The sequence below is a fragment of the Cherax quadricarinatus genome, chromosome 68, assembly GCF_038502225.1.
Source record: "Cherax quadricarinatus isolate ZL_2023a chromosome 68, ASM3850222v1, whole genome shotgun sequence".
Classification (NCBI taxonomy): domain Eukaryota; kingdom Metazoa; phylum Arthropoda; class Malacostraca; order Decapoda; family Parastacidae; genus Cherax; species Cherax quadricarinatus.
In genome coordinates, this window is record NC_091359.1 from 1,690,001 (window position 1) to 1,710,408 (window position 20,408).

At 46.1% G+C, this 20,408-nt stretch overlaps 1 protein-coding gene across 9 annotated transcripts in view; it reads right to left on the bottom strand.

The window, feature by feature from the left end:
* LOC128697858 (diacylglycerol kinase theta) overlaps positions 1-20,408 on the bottom strand; it is a 163,059-nt gene that overhangs the window by 65,085 nt on the left and 77,566 nt on the right. For all 9 annotated transcript variants that reach the window (XM_070099580.1, XM_070099577.1, XM_070099576.1 and 6 more), the window contains exons 2-4: positions 8,796-8,875; positions 4,704-4,806; positions 87-238 (exon numbers count right to left, since the gene is read on the bottom strand). In XM_070099580.1, the coding sequence (XP_069955681.1) occupies positions 87-238; positions 4,704-4,806; positions 8,796-8,875 (335 nt within the window). The remainder of the gene's footprint in view (positions 1-86; positions 239-4,703; positions 4,807-8,795; positions 8,876-20,408) is intronic.

A 20,408-nucleotide genomic window follows, 5' to 3' on the forward strand; every position in this document is an offset into this window, starting at 1 on the left:
GGTCAGTGCTGCTAAACCACGCCACAACACACCTCCACAACACACCTGCACAACAACACACAACATTCTCACCACAACATACTCACCACACATTTGGAGTTAGCAGGCAGATTGCCTTCTCTCCAGTGATGCTGCTGGACCACTTGTGAGAGGTTCTTCTCCGGAACAAACGTAGCACAGTCCTTACAGTTAGGTACAGTGAAGTCCTCACACTCCACGTGTACGTTGTACTCGCAAACTGTGTACAAAACATTACATTAACTACATGACTGTGAGTACTGTACCTTTTATTTGTAAACTACGTACAAATACCTACATGGAATACACAACACAACACGTGTTTACAAGCTATGTATTATGACTGATACCTTACACAAGAATCAACAGTCACTGTTTACAGACGATTCTGGTAAACTACACTGTACTACTACTGTAACAACCTACACTGTAATATGGTAACCTTCTACACTGCACTATCATGGTAACCTTCCACACTGTATTATCATGGTAACCTACACTGCACTATCATGGTAACCTTCCACACTGTATTATCATGGTAACCTTCCACATTGTACTACCATGGTAACCTTCTACACTGTACTATCATGGTAACCTTCTACACTGTATTATCATGGTAACCTTCCACATTGTACTACCATGGTAACCTTCTACAATGCACTATCATGGTAACCTTCTACACTGTACTATCAAGGTAACCTTCTACACTGCACTATCATGGTAACCTTCCACACTGTATTATCATGGTAACCTTCCATACTGTATTATCATGGTAACCTTCTACACTGTACTATCATGGTAACCTTCCACACTGTACTATCATGGTAACCTTCCACACTGTACTATCAAGGTAACCTTCTACACTGTACTATCATGGTAACCTTCTACACTGTACTATCATGGTAACCTTCTACACTGTACTATCATGGTAACCTTCCACACTGTATTATCATGGTAACCTTCTACACTGTACTATCATGGTAACCTTCCACACTGTATTATCATGGTAACCTTCCATACTGTACTATCAAGGTAACCTTCCACACTGTACTATCAAGGTAACCTTCTACACTGTACTATCATGGTAACCTTCCACACTGTACACTACTCATAGTTAAATTAAGTTCAGAGTACAGCAGCAGCTGGTAACAAGGTAACTGCTCACCTCACCTCTTACTGTACTTCCTCTGTGTTGCCCGTCATGCCAGGCTGGCATGGTACAGTGGTTGACGCACTGGCCAGGCTGGCATGGTACAGTGGTTGACGCACTGGCCAGGCTGGCATGGTACAGTGGTTGACGCACTGGCCAGGCTGGCATGGTACAGTGGTTGACGCACTGGCCAGGCTGGCATGGTACAGTGGTTGACGCACTGGCCAGGCTGGCATGGTACAGTGGTTGACGCACTGGCCAGGCTGGCATGGTACAGTGGTTGACGCACTGGCCAGGCTGGCATGGTACAGTGGTTGACGCACTGGCCAGGCTGGCATGGTACAGTGGTTGACGCAGTGGTCTGCCTTCTAGTCTTAGAACTAGCTCTACCTTGCGTTTGTATCTCACTCTTTACACACTTCCTGTGCTCACTGACCAACACCAGTGTTATGCTAGGTATAAATATATTGCCAACAATAATAATTATAATAATAACAATAATGATAACAGGTGTACACCCACAACACCTGCTGTACAGGTGTACACCCACAAAACCTGCTGTACAGGTGTACACCCACTACACCTGTACAGGTGTACACCTAATACACCTGCTGTACAGGTGTACACCCACTACACCTGTACAGGTGTACACCTAATACACCTGCTGTACAGATGTACACCCACTACACCTGTACAGGTGTACACCTAATACACCTGCTGTACAGATGTACACCCACTACACCTGCTGTACAGGTGTACACCCACTACACCTACTGTACAGATGTACATCCACTACACCTGCTGTACAGATGTACACCCACTACACCTGCTGTACAGGTGTACACCCACTACACCTGCTGTACAGGTGTACACCCACTACACCTACTGTACAGATGTACACCCACTACACCTGCTGTACAGGTGTACACCCACTACACCTGCTGTGCAGGTATATACCCACTACACCTGCTGTACTAGTGTACACCCACTACACCTGCTGCACAAGTGTACACCCACTACACCTGCTGTACTAGTGTACACCCACTACACCTGCTGTACTAGTATACACCCACTACACCTGCTGCACAGGTGTACACCCACTACACCTGCTGTACAGATGTACACGCACTACACCTGCTGTATAGGTGTACACCCACTACACCTGCTGTACTAGTGTGCACCCACTACACTTGCCGTACAGGTGTACACACACTACACCTGCTGTTCAGGTGTACACCCACTACACCTGCTGTACTAGTGTACACCCACTACACCTGCCGTACAGGTGTACACCCACTACACCTGCTGTTCAGGTGTACACCCACTACACCTGCTGTATAGGTGTACACCCACTACACCTGCTGTATAGGTGTACACCCACTACACCTGCTGTATAGGTGTACACCCACTACACCTGCTGTACTAGTGTACACCCACCGTACAGGTGTACACCCACTACACCTGCTGTTCAGGTGTACACCCACTACACCTGCCGTACAGATGTACACCCACTACACCTGCCGTACAGGTGTACACCCACTACACCTGCCGTACAGGTGTACACCCACTACACCTGCTGTTCAGGTGTACACCCACTACACCTGCTGTACTAGTGTACACCCACTACACCTGCCGTACAGGTGTACACCCACTACACCTGCCGTACAGGTGTACACCCACTACACCTGCCGTACAGGTGTACACCCACTACACCTGCTGTACAGGTGTACACCCACTACACCTGCTGTACTAGTGTACACCCACTACACCTGCTGTACTAGTGTACACCCACTACACCTGCTGTACTAGTGTACACCCACTACACCTGCCGTACAGGTGTACACCCACTACACCTGCCGTACAGGTGTACATCTACTACACCTGCCGTACAGGTGTACACCCACTACACCTGCTGTACAGGTGTACACCCACTACACCTGCTGTTCAGGTGTACACCCACTACACCTGCCGTACAGGTGTACACCCACTACACCTGCTGTACTAGTGTACACCCACTACACCTGCCGTACAGGTGTACACCCACTACACCTGCCGTACAGGTGTACACCCACTACAGCTGCTGTACTAGTGTACACCCACTACACCTGCCGTACAGGTGTACACCCACTACACCTGCTGTACAGGTGTACACCCACTACACCTGCCGTACAGGTGTACACCCACTACACCTGCCGTACAGGTGTACACCCACTACACCTGCCGTACAGGTGTACACCCACTACACCTGCTGTTCAGGTGTACACCCACTACACCTGCCGTACAGGTGTACACCCACTACACCTGCCGTACAGGTGTACACCCACTACACCTGCTGTACTAGTGCACACCCACTACACCTGCCGTACAGGTGTACACCCACTACACCTGCTGTACAGGTGTACACCCACTACACCTGCCGTACAGGTGTACACCCACTACACCTGCCGTACAGGTGTACACCCACTACACCTGCCGTACAGGTGTACACCCACTACACCTGCTGTTCAGGTGTACACCCACTACACCTGCCGTACAGGTGTACACCCACTACACCTGCCGTACAGGTGTACACCCACTACACCTGCTGTACTAGTGCACACCCACTACACCTACTGTACTAGTGTACACCCACTACACCTGGTGCACAGGTGTACACCCACTACACCTGCTGTACTAGTGTACACCCACTACACCTGCTGTACTAGTGTACACCCACTACACCTGCTGCACAGGTATACACCCACTACACCTGCTGTATAGGTGAACACCCACTACACCTGCTGTACTAGTGTACACCCACTACACCTGCCGTACAGGTGTACACCCACTACACCTGCCGTACAGGTGTACACCCACTACACCTGCTGTACTAGTGTACACCCACTACACCTGCCGTACAGGTGTACACCCACTACACCTGCCGTACAGGTGTACACCCACTACACCTGCCGTACAGGTGTACACCCACTACACCTGCTGTACTAGTGTACACCCACTACACCTGCCGTACAGGTGTACACCCACTACACCTGCTGTACTAGTGTACACCCACTACACCTGCCGTACAGGTGTACACCCACTACACCTGCCGTACAGGTGTACATCTACTACACCTGCCGTACAGGTGTACACCCACTACACCTGCTGTACAGGTGTACACCCACTACACCTGCCGTACAGGTGTACACCCACTACACCTGCCGTACAGGTGTACACCCACAACACCTGCCGTACAGGTGTACATCTACTACACCTGCCGTACAGGTGTACACCCACTACACCTGCCGTACAGGTGTACATCTACTACACCTGCCGTACAGGTGTACACCCACTACACCTGCTGTACAGGTGTACATCTACTACACCTGCCGTACAGGTGTACATCTACTACACCTGCCGTACAGGTGTACACCCACTACACCTGCCGTACAGGTGTACACCCACTACACCTGCCGTACAGGTGTACATCTACTACACCTGCCGTACAGGTGTACACCCACTACACCTGCTGTACAGGTGTGTGGGGATCACTCACCTTCACATTTAATGGCCCAGGTATCGTCAAGTTTCTTGCGACAAACATTACAGTGTCTTCGTCTCAGGTGTAGCGGTTCAGACCAGCAGTGTGCTACAGGTGTCTGCAACAAAGACATGTGCTTCAGTACAACAACAGGTGTTAGAGAATTACATATGTTCAAGTACTGCAGTTGTTAGAGAACCTCTGATTTTTAGTATTACAGGTGTTAATAATAGGGAACAGGTGTTAGCAACTGGGGCATCAGGTTAATACCGTACTTAGGCTACCAATAATTAGATACCATTTACAAAGATATACGTATATATACGTAGATATACACAGATGTACGTATATATACACATATGAACGTAGATATACGTAGACGTACATAGATATACATAATGTTTGTATTTTGCAGTTTAACTCATTATGAGGTAAACTGAGTAGTGTTTTCTGATGATTTTATACCAGTGTTGTGTTCTTGATAACTTCTGAATACCTAAATTACTTCGTTTGTTTCTGAAATATTTAAAACATTTACCTACTGCTCGGTTGGCTGGTTAATAAGGTTTCAAGCCTATCGCCTACACAAGGGTCATTAAAGCAGAATATCACTTATTCATCAGCAATTAAGAATCTTTGATTCCTTAAAACAGTGATCAAAGTTTACTCTGAGTGTATATATGGTACACAGGAGGACACCTGCTTTACAGTGCTTCACTTTACGGCGTTTCGCTAATACAGCGGTTTTCAATTATATCCATTCTTCATTTATTCAAACTTCCTACAGTAAATATATTCATCATTCACTGTAAGTTAAGGATGAAAATATTTTAAGGTAAGTAATGTGTGTAGTGTATAAGTATTTTTTAAAGGTCTAGCTCTATTGTTTATTTAGTATATGATAGTGAGCATGTTACCAGGCTGAGACAAGGGTGTGTACCAGGCTGAGACAAGGCAGTGTACCAGGCTGAGACAAGGCTGTGTACCAGGCTGAGACAAGGCTGTGTTTCACTTTACAGCACAACCTAACCTGCTGTATAAGTGGTGCTCCCCCACATTATATACACACACACACACACACACACACACACACACATATATATATATATATATATATATATATATATATATATATATATATATATATATATATATTTATATACAGGCGAGCACCGATATATACATCTTTCGGTATATATACTCAGTATGAACAAGTGCAGGAGCAGTATGAGCAGGTGCATGAGTAGTATGAACAGGTGCAGTAGTATGAACAGGTGCAGTAGTATGAACAGGTGCAGTAGTATGAACAGGTGCAGTAGTATGAACAGGTGCAGGAGTAGTATGAACAGGTGCAGTAGTATGAACAGGTGCAGGAGTATGAATAGGTCCAGGAGTAATATGAAAAGGTGCAGGAGTAGTATGAACAAGTGCAGTAGTATGAACAGGTGCATTAGTATGAACAGGTGCAGTAGTAGTATGAACAGGTGCAGTAGTAGTATGAACAGGTGCAGTAGTAGTATGAACAGGTGCAGTAGTAGTATGAACAGGTGCAGAAGTAGTATAAACAGGTGCAGTAGTATAAAAAGTTGCAGAAGGGGTACGAACAGGTGTACGAACAGGTTGCAAGAAGGGCAGAAACAGGTGTACGAGCACGTTGCAGGAGGGGCAGGAACAGGTGTACGAACAGGTTGTAAGAGGGGGCAGGAACAGGTGTACGAACAGGTTGTAAGAGGGGCAGGAACAGGTATACGAACAGGTTGTAAGAGGGGCAAGAACAGGTGTACGAACAGGTTGCAGGAGGGGCAGGAACAGATGTACGAACAGGTTGTAAGAGGGGGTAGGAACAGGTGTACGAACAGGTTGTAAGAGGGGCAGGAACAGGTGTACGAACAGGTTACAGGAGGGGCAGGAACAGGTGTACGAACAGGTTGTAAGAGGGGCAGGAACAGGTGTACGAACAGGTTGTAAGAGGGGCAGGAACAGGTGTACGAACAGCTTGTAAGAGGGGCAGGAACAGGTGTACGAACAGGTTGCAGAAGGGGCAGGAACAGGTGTACGAACAGGTTACAGGAGGGTCAGGAACAGGTGTACAAACAGCTTGTAAAAGGGGCAGGAACAGGTGTACGAACAGGTTGCAGGAGGGGCAGGAACAGATGTACGAACAGGTTGTAAGAGGGGGCAGGAACAGGTGTACGAACAGGTTGTAAGAGGGGCAGGAACAGGTGTACGAACAGGTTACAGGAGGGGCAGGAACAGGTGTACGAACAGGTTGTAAGAGGGGCAGGAACAGGTGTACGAACAGGTTGTAAGAGGGGCAGGAACAGGTGTACGAACAGCTTGTAAGAGGGGCAGGAACAGGTGTACGAACAGGTTGCAGAAGGGGCAGGAACAGGTGTACGAACAGGTTGCAGGAGGGGCAGGAACAGGTGTACGAACAGCTTGTAAGAGGGGTAGGAACAGATGTATGAACAGGTTGCAGGAGGGGCAGGAACAGGTGTAAAACAAGTTGCAGGAACAGGTGTACGAACAGGTTGTAAGAGGGGCAGGAGCAGGTGTACGAACAGGTTGTAAGAGGGGCAGGAACAGGTGTACGAACAGGTTACAGAAGGGGCAGGAACAGGTGTACGAACAGGTTGTAAGAGGGGGCAGGAACAAGTGTACGAACAGGTTTTAAGAGGGGCAGGAACAGGTGTACGAACAGGTTACAGAAGGGGCAGGAACAGGTGTACGAACAGGTTGTAAGAGGGGGCAGGAACAAGTGTACGAACAGGTTGTAAGAGGGGCAGGAACAGGTGTACGAACAGGTTACAGAAGGGGCAGGAACAGGTGTATGAACAAGTTTTAAGAGGGGCAGGAACAGGTGTACGAACATGTTACAGGAGGGGCAGGAACAGGTGTACGAACAGGTTGTAAGAGGGGCAGGAACAGGTGTACGAACAGGTTACAAGAGGGGCAAGAACAGGTGTACGAACAGGTTACAGGAGGGGCAAGAACAGGTGCACGAACAGGTTACAGGAGGGGCAAGAACAGGTGTACGAACATGTTACAGGAGGGGCAAGAACAGGTGTACGAACAGGTTGTAAGAGGGGCAGGAACAGGTGTACGAACAGGTTACAGGAGGGGCAAGAACAGGTGTACGAACAGGTTACAGGAGGGGCAAGAACAGGTGCACGAACAGGTTACAGGAGGGGCAAGAACAGGTGTACGAACATGTTACAGGAGGGGCAGGAACAGGTGTACGAACAGGTTGTAAGAGGGGCAGGAACAGGTGTACGAACAGGTTACAGGAGGGGCAAGAACAGGTGTACGAACAGGTTACAGGAGGGGCAAGAACAGGTGTACGAACAGGTTACAGGAGGGACAAGAACATGTGTACGAACATGTTACAGAAGGGGCAGGAACAGGTGTACGAACAGGTTGTAAGAGGGGCAGGAACAGGTGTACGAACAGGTTACAGGAGGGGCAAGAACAGGTGTACGAACAGGTTACAGGAGGGGCAAGAAGAGGTGTACGATCAGGTTACAGGAGGGGCAAGAACAGATGTAAAACAAGTTGCAGGAACAGGTGTACGAACAGGTTGTAAGAGGGGGCAAGAACAGGTGTACGAACATGTTACAGGAGGGGCAGGAACAGGTGTACGAACATGTTACAGCAGGGGCAGGAACAGGTGTACGAACAGTTTACAGGATGGGCAGGAACAGGTGTACGAACAGGTTACAGGAGGGGCAGGAACAGGTGTACGAACATGTTACAGGAGGGGTAAGAACAGGTGTACGAACAGGTTGTAAGAGGGGCAGGAACAGGTGTACGAACAGGTTGTAAGAGGGGCAGGAACAGGTGTACGAACAGGTTGCAGGAGGGGCAAGAACAGGTGTAACACAAGTTGCAGGAACAGGTGTACGAACAGGTTACAGAAGGGGCAGGAACAGGTGTACGGACAGGTTACAGGAGGGATAGGAACAGTTGTACGAACAGGTTAAAGGAGGGGCAAGAACAGGTGTACGAACAGGTTACAGGAGGGGCAAGAACAGGTGTACGAACATGTTACAGGAGGGGCAGGAACAGGTGTAACACAAGTTGCAGAAACAGGTACAAGAAAGTACTGACCTTAATAAGCGTGGGAGCGACGCTGGAACACGGTGATACAACAGTTTTCATACACTTGTCATGGACCACGAAGTTACATACTGTTGGAGGAAGTACTTTGTTAGTCACCACCACCACCACCATCACCACCACATGTACTACCACCACCACCACTACCACCACATGTACTACCACCATCACCACCACCACCATCACCACCCACCACATGTATTACAACTACCACCACCACCACCACATGTACTACAACTACCACCACCACCATCACTACCACCACCATCACCACTACCACCACATGCACTACCACCACCACCACCACCATCACCACCACATGCACTACCACCACCACCACCATCCACCACCACATGCACTACTACCACCACCACCGCCATCCACCACCACATGCACTACCACCACCACCACCACTACCACCACATGCACTACCACCACCACCACCACATGTACTACAACTACCACCACCATCACCACTACCACCACATGCACTACCACCATCACCACCCACCACCACATGCACTACCACTACCACCACCACCACCCCATCAGCACTACCACCACATGCACTACCACCATCACCACCCACCACCACATGTACTACCACTACCACCACCACCACCATCACCACCACATGTACTACAACTACCACCACCATCACCACTACCACCACATGCACTACCACCACCATCACTACCCACCACCACATGCACTACCACTACCACCACCACCACCCCATCACCACTACCACCACATGCACTACCACCATCACCACCCACCACCACATGTACTACCACTACCACCACCACCACCATATGTACTACAACTACCACCACCATCACCACTACCACCACATGCACTACCACCATCACTACCCACCACCACATGCACTACCACTACCACCACCACCTTCACCACTACCACCACATGCACTACCACTACCACCACCACCATCACCACCACATGCACTACCACTACCACCACCACCATCACCACTACCACCACATGCACTACCACTACCACCACCACCTTCACCACCACCACCACATGCACTACCACCACCACCACATGCACTACCACTACCACCACCACCATCACCACTACCACCACATGCACTACCACCACCGCCATCACCACCCACCACCACATGCACTACCACTACCACCACCACCATCACTACCACCACATGCACTACCACCACCATCACCACTACCACCACATGCACTACCACCACCGCCATCACCACCCACCACCACATCCACTACCACTACCACCACCACCATCACTACCACCACATGCACTACCACCACCATCACCACTACCACCACCACATCATCATCAACACCATCATCACCATATTAACTAAAAGCACCATCATCAGTGGCTACTACACTTCAAATCACCAGTGTTAATATTTTTCAACTCATAATTAACATGAGACAATATATTTAACATATTCTAATATTTTTAAACAGGATAAATATTTGATCAAGTAAACAAATGTGTCGAATATATTTAAAATAAATAAATCTAAATTCTATATACTAAAAATATATTTGAGGTATATTTCACATATAAAAGATAGTTAATAACGCAGTGTTCTGTGAATTATATTATCTATAAATGTCTCGCTTCCTTCTAGATTATTAATTGGTTATAATTATGACTATAATTTTATAGAGGTGGACTGGTAAGCCAGCGGAAGGCCTCGGTCAGATGACCAAAGCTCCAGCTGTGGGTCTTCATATGACTAAGACCTGCGTCAGGAAACACTTGTCCTGTTTCTTGACGAACTTTACCTAAGGTTCCGAAGACGAATATTAGCACAAGTGAGAAAGTTTATATCATAGAAATGATTAACATGTTAATCTGTAGTGTTTAGTGAACATTCACTTCTCATATTAACCCACTAACTTCCACTGAACATTCACCAGTACCTTCCACTGAACATTCACCAGTACCTTCCACTGAACATTTACCAGTACCTTCCACTGAACATTCACCAGTACCTTCCACTGAACATTCACCAGTACCTTCCACTGAACATTCACCAGTACCTTCCACTGAACATTCACCAGTACCTTCCACTGAACATTCACCAGTACCTTCCACTGAACATTCAGTAGTACCTTCCACTGAACATTCACCAGTACCTTCCACTGAACATTCACCAGTACCTTCCACTGAACATTCACCAGTACCTTCCACTGAACATTCACCAGTACCCTCCACTGAACATTCACCAGTACCTTCCACTGAACATTCACCAGTACCTTCCACTGAACATTCACCAGTACCTTCCACTGAACATTCACCAGTACCTTCCACTGAACATTCACCAGTACCCTCCACTGAACATTCACCAGTACCTTCCACTGAACATTCACCAGTACCTTCCACTGAACATTCACCAGTACCTTCCGCTGAACATTCACCAGTACCTTCCACTGAACATTCACCAGTACCTTCCACTGAACATTCACCAGTACCTTCCACTGAACATTCACCAGTACCTTCCACTGAACATTCACCAGTACCTTCCGCTGAACATTCACCAGTACCTTCCACTGAACATTCACCAGTACCTTCCACTGAACATTCAGTAGTACCTTCCACTGAACATTCACCAGTACCTTCCACTGAACATTCACCAGTACCTTCCACTGAACATTCACCAGTACCTTCCACTGAACATTCACCAGTACCCTCCACTGAACATTCACCAGTACCTTCCACTGAACATTCACCAGTACCTTCCACTGAACATTCACCAGTACCTTCCACTGAACATTCACCAGTACCTTCCACTGAACATTCACCAGTACCCTCCACTGAACATTCACCAGTACCTTCCACTGAACATTCACCAGTACCTTCCACTGAACATTCACCAGTACCTTCCGCTGAACATTCACCAGTACCTTCCACTGAACATTCACCAGTACCTTCCACTGAACATTCACCAGTACCTTCCACTGAACATTCACCAGTACCTTCCACTGAACATTCACCAGTACCTTCCGCTGAACATTCACCAGTACCTTCCACTGAACATTCACCAGTACCTTCCACTGAACATTCACCAGTACCTTCCACTGAACATTCACCAGTACCTTCCACTGAACATTCACCAGTACCTTCCGCTGAACATTCACCAGTACCTTCCACTGAACATTCACCAGTACCTTCCACTGAACATTCACCAGTACCTTCCGCTGAACATTCACCAGTACCTTCCACTGAACATTCACCAGTACCTTCCACTGAACATTCAGTAGTACCTTCCACTGTACATTCACTTACACCTGAAATACACTAAAAATAAAATAATTATTACAGTGGTCAGGGCAGGGGTCTCCCTCGCACCTACAATGTAAACACAGACTTCAATAAGTACGTGAAGAGATAACTTTCAGGATAAAGGGTTCCAAACCTTTCATCAGTCTGCTGCTTCTTCGCTGTTTAATGTGCTTCAGTAACTGGAAACCTCTCAGTGTCCTCCTTTAACATGTACGGGAAACCCATAGTTAACTCCTCCTCCCCTTTTTTTCAAGAGAAACTATATATTTACAAGATGGCAAGCTGGGCTTTCCGAAATTTTGGTTGTGTTAAAAGGATTTAATTTTACATCGATCCATTTTTAATAGAATCCAATGCTTTAAATACGATGCTCTTGGATATGAAATTAATATTTTATTGTCTACATATCATTACATCTATTGTTTCCCGGAATAGTCTATTAAAAAGTTGATCCCACATAAATCTACTTAAAAAAATAATTTAATCATCAATATTTTTTGATCATCTATTGCTTTCCAGAATTATCTATAAAGAAATTGATCCCACATAAATCTACTTAAAAAGGAATCGAATGCTTTATATGTGATGTTAAAATCTTTCATTTCTTAATATTTAAACATTCATATTTTTTACCTCGTCTATAGTTTTCTAAAATTGTTTATTAAAAAGTTGATCCCATATAATTATACTTAAAAAAACTAATGCTTTTTAAATGATGTTAAAAACATGTCGTTTCCTAACTAATATTTAATCCTCTATATTTTTACCTGATATATTGCTTCCCAGAACTACAAAAAAATTTGATCTCACATAAATCTTACAAAAAGAATCCAATGCTTTAAATAAAAATGTTAAATTTTGTTTTTATCTGTAACTGATATTGTATTATGTAATTATCACTACATCTATAATTTCCTAGAATACTCTATAAAAAAGCTGATCCCACAAAATTCTACGAACAAAAGGAATCGAATGCTTTAAATATGATGTTAAAATCTTTCCTCTAATAACTAATATTTAATCATCTATTGTTTACCTCGTCTATAGTTTGTCTGAAACAGTGGAGAGATTATTGTTAGATTTTTGTAGGAAAAAAAACCGGAAATATAGAGAAAGTCGAGTTATTACTGAAGTGTTGACAGTGTCAGCTGCGAGTACGACAATATTACATACATTTTTTTTGAAAGTAAACAAAAAATTGTGAAAAAATAGTGTATTACTATTATAATAATGATACTACTACTAATGTTATTAATGGTAATAGTATTATTAGTGATAATAATGTTGTTAATAATAATACCTGAATAAGTGGTATTAAAGTGGAGAAAAAGTCTCCAGCTCACTTCTAGTATTTTAACCAGAAAACGTATAAAAAAGAATTAAGTTTTCGAGTGTTTTCAGTTTTCTTCTGTGGTTTTTGTCGGTTTTCAAATTCTCGCATTTGTTGACTTCCAGTAACCACTAGTCTGACACTAGTCTGACACTAGTCTGACACTAGTCTGACCACTAGTCTGACACTAGTCTGACCACTAGTCTACTAGTCTGACACTAGTCTGACCACTAGTCTACTAGTCTGACCACTAGTCTGACACTAGTCTGACCACTAGTCTGACACTAGTCTGACCACTAGTCTGACACTAGTCTGACCACTAGTCTGACACTAGTCTGACACTATTCTGACACTAGTCTGACACTAGTCTGACACTAGTCTGACACTAGTCTTACCACTAGTCTGACACTAGTCTGACCACTAGTCTGACACTAGTCTGACCACTAGTCTACTAGTCTGACACTAGTCTGACACTAGTCTGACCATTAGTCTGACCACTAGTCTGACACTAGTCTGACACTAGTCTACTAGTCTGACACTAGTCTGACACTAGTCTGACCACTAGTCTGACACTAGTCTGACACTAGTCTGACCACTAGTCTGACACTAGTCTGACACTAGACTGACACTAGTCTGACACTAGTCTGACACTAGTCTACTAGTCTGACACTAGTCTGACCACTAGTCTGACACTAGTCTACTAGTCTGACACTAGTCTGACCACTAGTCTGACCACTAGTCTGACACTAGTCTACTAGTCTGACACTAGTCTGACCACTAGTCTGACACTAGTCTGACACTAGTCTACTAGTCTGACACTAGTCTGACACTAGTCTGACCACTAGTCTGACCACTAGTCTGACCACTAGTCTGACCACTAGTCTGACCACTAGTCTGACACTAGTCTGACACTAGTCTGACCACTAGTCTGACACTAGTCTGACACTAGTCTGACACTAGTCTACTAGTCTGACACTAGTCTGACACTAGTCTGACCACTAGTCTGACACTAGTCTGACACTAGTCTACTAGTCTGACACTAGTCTACTAGTCTGACACTAGTCTGACACTAGTCTGACACTAGTCTGACCACTAGTCTGACCACTAGTCTGACACTAGTCTGACACTAGTCTGACACTAGTCTGACACTAGTCTACTAGTCTGACACTAGTCTGACACTAGTCTGACACTAGTCTGACACTAGTCTGACACTAGTCTGACACTAGTCTGACCACTAGTCTGACACTAGTCTGACACTAGTCTGACCACTAGTCTGACACTAGTCTGACACTAGACTGACACTAGTCTGACCACTAGTCTGGCACTAGTCTGACACTAGTCTGACACTAGTCTGACACTAGTCTGACACTAGTCTGACACTAGTCTACTAGTCTGACACTAGTCTGACACTAGTCTGACATTAGTCTGACACTAGTCTGACACTAGACTGACACTAGTCTGACCACTAGTCTGGCACTAGTCTGACACTAGTCTGACCACTAGTCTGACACTAGTCTGACACTAGTCTGACACTAGTCTGACACTAGTCTACTAGTCTGACACTAGTCTGACACTAGTCTGACACTAGTCTGACCACTTGTCTGGCACTAGTCTGACACTAGTCTGACACTAGTCTGACCACTAGTCTGACACTAGTCTGACACTAGTCTGACCACTAGTCTGACACTAGTCTGACACTAGTCTGACCACTAGTCTACTAGTCTGAGTCTGACACTAGTCTGACACTAGTCTGACACTAGTCTGACACTAGTCTGACACTAGTCACTAGTCTGACACTAGTCTGACACTAGTCTGACACTAGTCTGACACTAGTCTGACACTAGTCTGACACTAGTCTGACACTAGTCTGACACTAGTCTAACACTAGTCTGACCACTAGTCTGACACTAGTCTGACACTAGTCTGACCACTAGTCTGACCACTAGTCTGACACTAGTCTGACCACTAGTCTGACACTAGTCTGACACTAGTCTGACCACTAGTCTGACCACTAGTCTGACCACTAGTCTGACACTAGTCTGACACTAGTCTGACACTAGTCTGACACTAGTCTGACCACTAGTCTGACACTAGTCTGACCACTAGTCTGACACTAGTCTGACCACTAGTCTGACACTAGTCTGACCACTAGTCTGACACTAGTCTGACACTAGTCTGACACTAGTCTGACCACTAGTCTGACACTAGTCTGACACTAGTCTGACCACTAGTCTGACACTAGTCTGACACTAGTCTGACCACTAGTCTGACACTAGTCTGACCACTAGTCTGACACTAGTCTGACACTAGTCTGACACTAGTCTGACCACTAGTCTGACACTAGTCTGACACTAGTCTGACACTAGTCTGACACTAGTCTGACCACTAGTCTGACCACTAGTCTGACACTAGTCTGACACTAGTCTGACACTAGTCTGACCACTAGTCTGACACTAGTCTGACCACTAGTCTGACACTAGTCTGACACTAGTCTGACCACTAGTCTGACACTAGTCTGACCACTAGTCTGACACTAGTCTGACCACTAGTCTGACACTAGTCTTACCACTAGTCTGACCACTAGTCTGACACTAGTCTGACACTAGTCTGACACTAGTCTGACCACTAGTCTGACACTAGTCTGACACTAGTCTGACCACTAGTCTGACACTAGTCTGACCACTAGTCTGACACTAGTCTGACCACTAGTCTGACACTAGTCTTACCACTAGTCTGACCACTAGTCTGACACTAGTCTGACCACTAGTCTGACACTAGTCTGACCACTAGTCTGACACTAGTCTTACCACTAGTCTGACACTAGTCTAACACTAGTCTGACACTAGTCTGACACTAGTCTGACCACTAGTCTGACACTAGTCTGACACTAGTCTGACACTAGTCTGACCACTAGTCTGACACTAGTCTTACCTCTAGTCTGACCACTAGTCTGACACTAGTCTGACACTAGTCTGACCACTAGTCTGACACTGGTCTGACACTAGTCTGACACTAGTCTGACACTAGTCTGACACTAGTCTGACCACTAGTCTGATCAGTCCACTGTCCCGATACATTTATAACCTTTTCTTGCCTTCATCTGTATTTTTTCTTTCTCTGCACTAACTTGACATCATGTGCAGACAAGGATACATCTCATTCTTTCACGGCAGTCACATGTTCCAGAAACAACAATGGTCCAAAAAGTGATCCTCCTGGAATCCCATTTGACATTTTCAGAAATGCTCTGTATTACAACCCAGGAGTCCCAAAGGCCTGTTATCCTGGGTGTAAAGGGAGCAAAATAAACACAGCAGAAAACTTTTGACTTGTGTTATCCTTCACCAATTTAGAACAGAAGTATGTACACTATATACACTATGTACAACAATAGGTATTAGTGCACTCCACGGTAAGCAAGGCAGAAAGCCACTAGAGAGCAGACCGTGCTTCAACCAGCTCTAGAATGGGAATGACAAGGGTAGACAGGTGAGTGGTACCCACATAACCTCTGTGATTGCCAAAACCATCTTCTCATTAGCTGGAACCTGGGTACTGGTTGAACGACGGGGCCCCATCGTTAACCTTAGTACCTGGTTCGTTGGTTGGGGGAGATAGCTTTTCAATGAGGGTGTGTACATGCGCCGAATAAAGGTTATGTACTCTTTGCATGCCATACTGCATATCCAGTGGCTTTCTATGTAGTATGTCATTGATGTCAGCTATGGTCTGTATAAGTTGTATCATGTACTTGTAGAAATAATAATAATAATAATAATAATAATTATTATTATTATTATTATTATTATTTTGTATTATTATTATGACATATCTCTTCGGACAAACACTCGTCTCATAAAATACTCTTATTAACTCTAGCTCATTCTCAGTTATTCCTTCTTGCTTCTCAAGTTTTTGTCCCAGTCTCCTGTGAGGTATATTTTCAGATGCCTACTTCCAGTCCTGCAATATGCGGTCTACCCATCCCTCATTTCCTCCCCTCCCCTGTCTAACTTCTGTTACTTAGTCATAGAACTCCAGTAGAGGTTTGTAAGGAAAGATTTGCCATGATTTTTTCCAAGCCCTCCACCATTCTCCTGATTATCTTCCCCTTTATCCGATATAGTCTACAAGTCAGTGATGCTAGTCTAGTTTAAAGCTGTCTTCCAGATCTCTGCCAAGTGTCCCATTTAACTCTGTCTCCCAGATATCTGGCAACTGTCCCATTTAACGCTGCCTTCAAGATCTCTGGCAACTGTCCCATTTAACGCTGTCTTCCAGATCTCTGGCAACTGTCCCATTTAACGCTGTCTTCCAGATCTCTGGCAACTGTCCCATATCCATTTACTTGTAGATTTTAGCCAGTGGTTGAGGCAGTGGTCCTGCTCCTTCTGGCAGAGTTCATGATGACACTGTCAGAAGCCAGCCACTTTGATGTACCCAGGGTGGTCAGAAGATTTTCATTTTTTGCCTCTTTTTCCAGTTGTGTGATGCCCAGTAGAAGTTGTGTGGTGTCCAGTAGCAGTTGTGTGATGTCCAGTAGCAGTTGTGTGGTGTCCAGTAGCAGTTGTGTGGTGTCCAGTAGCAGTTGTGTGATGCCCAGTAGCAGTTGTGTGGTGTCCAGTAGCAGTTGTGTGGTGTCCAGTAGCAGTTGTGTGGTGTCCAGTAGCAGTTGTGTGGTGTCCAGTAGCAGTTGTGTGATGTCCAGTAGCAGTTGTGTGATGTCCAGTAGCAGTTGTGTGGTGTCCAGTAGCAGTTGTGTGATGTCCAGTAGCAGTTGTGTGATGTCCAGTAGCAGTTGTGTGGTGTCCAGTAGCAGTTGTGTGATGTCCAGTAGCAGTTGTGTGATGTCCAGTAGCAGTTGTGTGGTGTCCAGTAGCAGTTGTGTGATGTCCAGTAGCAGTTGTGTGATGTCCAGTAGCAGTTGTGTGGTGTCCAGTAGCAGTTGTGTGATGTCCAGTAGCAGTTGTGTGATGTCCAGTAGCAGTTGTGTGATGTCCAGTAGCAGTTGTGTGATGTCCAGTAGCAGTTGTGTGATGTCCAGTAGCAGTTGTGTGGTGTCCAGTAGCAGTTTGATGTCCAGTAGCAGTTGTGTGGTGTCCAGTAGCAGTTGTGTGGTGTCCAGTAGCAGTTGTGTGATGCCCAGTAGCAGTTGTGTGGTGTCCAGTAGCAGTTGTGTGGTGTCCAGTAGCAGTTGTGTGGTGTCCAGCAGCAGTTGTGTGGTGTCCAGTAGCAGTTGTGTAATGTCCAGTAGCAGTTGTGTGGTGTCCAGTAGCAGTTGTGTGGTGTCCAGTAGCAGTTGTGTGATGTCCAGTAGCAGTTGTGTGATGTCCAGTAGCAGTTGTGTGGTGTCCAGTAGCAGTTGTGTGGTGTCCAGTAGCAGTTGTGTGATGTCCAGTAGCAGTTGTGTGATGTCCAGTAGCAGTTGTGTGATGTCCAGTAGCAGTTGTGTGATGTCCAGTAGCAGTTGTGTGATGTCCAGTAGCAGTTGTGTGATGTCCAGTAGCAGTTGTGTGGTGTCCAGTAGCAGTTGTGTGGTGTCCAGTAGCAGTTGTGTGGTGTCCAGTAGCAGTTGTGTGATGTCCAGTAGCAGTTGTGTGATGTCCAGTAGCAGTTGTGTGGTGTCCAGTAGCAGTTGTGTGATGTCCAGTAGCAGTTGTGTGATGTCCAGTAGCAGTTGAGTGGTGTCCAGTAGCAGTTGTGTGGTGTCCAGTAGCAGTTGTGTGGTGTCCAGTAGCAGTTGTGTGATGTCCAGTAGCAGTTGTGTGGTGTCCAGTAACAGTTGTGTGGTGTCCAGTAGCAGTTGTGTGGTGTCCAGTAGTTGTTTGGTGTCCAGTAGCAGTTGTGTGGTGTCCAGTAGCAGTTGTGTGGTGTCCAGTAGCAGTTGTGTGGTGTCCAGTAGCAGTTGTGTGGTGTCCAGTAGCAGTTGTGTGGTGTCCAGTAGCAGTTGTGTGGTGTCCAGTAGCAGTTGTGTGGTGTCCAGTAGCAGTTGTGTGGTGTCCAGTAGCATTTGTGTGGTGTCCAGTAGCAGTTGTGTGGTGTCCAGTAGCAGTTGTGTGATGTCCAGTAGCAGTTGTGTGGTGTCCAGTAGCAGTTGTTTGGTGTCCAGTAGCAGTTGTGTGGTGTCCAGTAGCAGTTGTTTGGTGTCCAGTAGCAGTTGTGTGGTGTCCAGTAGCAGTTGTGTGGTGTCCAGTAGCAGTTGTGTGGTGTCCAGTAGCAGTTGTGTGGTGTCCAGTAGCAGTTGTGTGGTGTCCAGTAGCAGTTGTTTGGTGTCCAGTAGCAGTTGTGTGGTGTCCAGTAGCAGTTGTTTGGTGTCCAGTAGCAGTTGTGTGATGTCCAGTAGCAGTTGTTTGGTGTCCAGTAGCAGTTGTTTGGTATCCAGTAGTTGTGTGGTGTCCAGTAGCAGTTGTTTGGTATCCAGTAGTTGTGTGGTGTCCAGTAGCAGTTGTTTGGTGTCCAGTAGTTGTGTGGTGTCCAGTAGCAGTTGTTTGGTGCCCAGTAGCAGTTGTTTGGTATCCAGTAGTTGTGTGGTGTCCAGTATCAGTTGTTTGGTGTCCAGTAGCAGTTGTTTGGTATCCAGTAGTTGTGTGGTGTCCAGTAGCAGTTGTTTGGTGTCCAGTAGCAGTTGTTTGGTATCCAGTAGTTGTGTGGTGTCCAGTAGCAGTTGTTTGGTGTCCAGTAGCAGTTGTTTGGTGTCCAGTAGCAGTTGTTTGGTGTCCAGTAGTTGTGTGGTGTCCAGTAGCAGTTGTGTGGTGTCCAGTAGCAGTTGTTTGGTGTCCAGTAGCAGTTGTTTGGTATCCAGTAGTTGTGTGGTGTCCAGTAGCAGTTGTGTGGTGTCCAGTAGCAGTTGTGTGGTGTCCAGTAGCAGTTGTGTGGTGTCCATTAGCAGTTGTGTGGTGTCCAGTAGCAGTTGTGTGGTGTCCAGTAGCAGTTGTGTGGTGTCCAGTAGCAGTTGTTTGGTGTCCAGTAGCAGT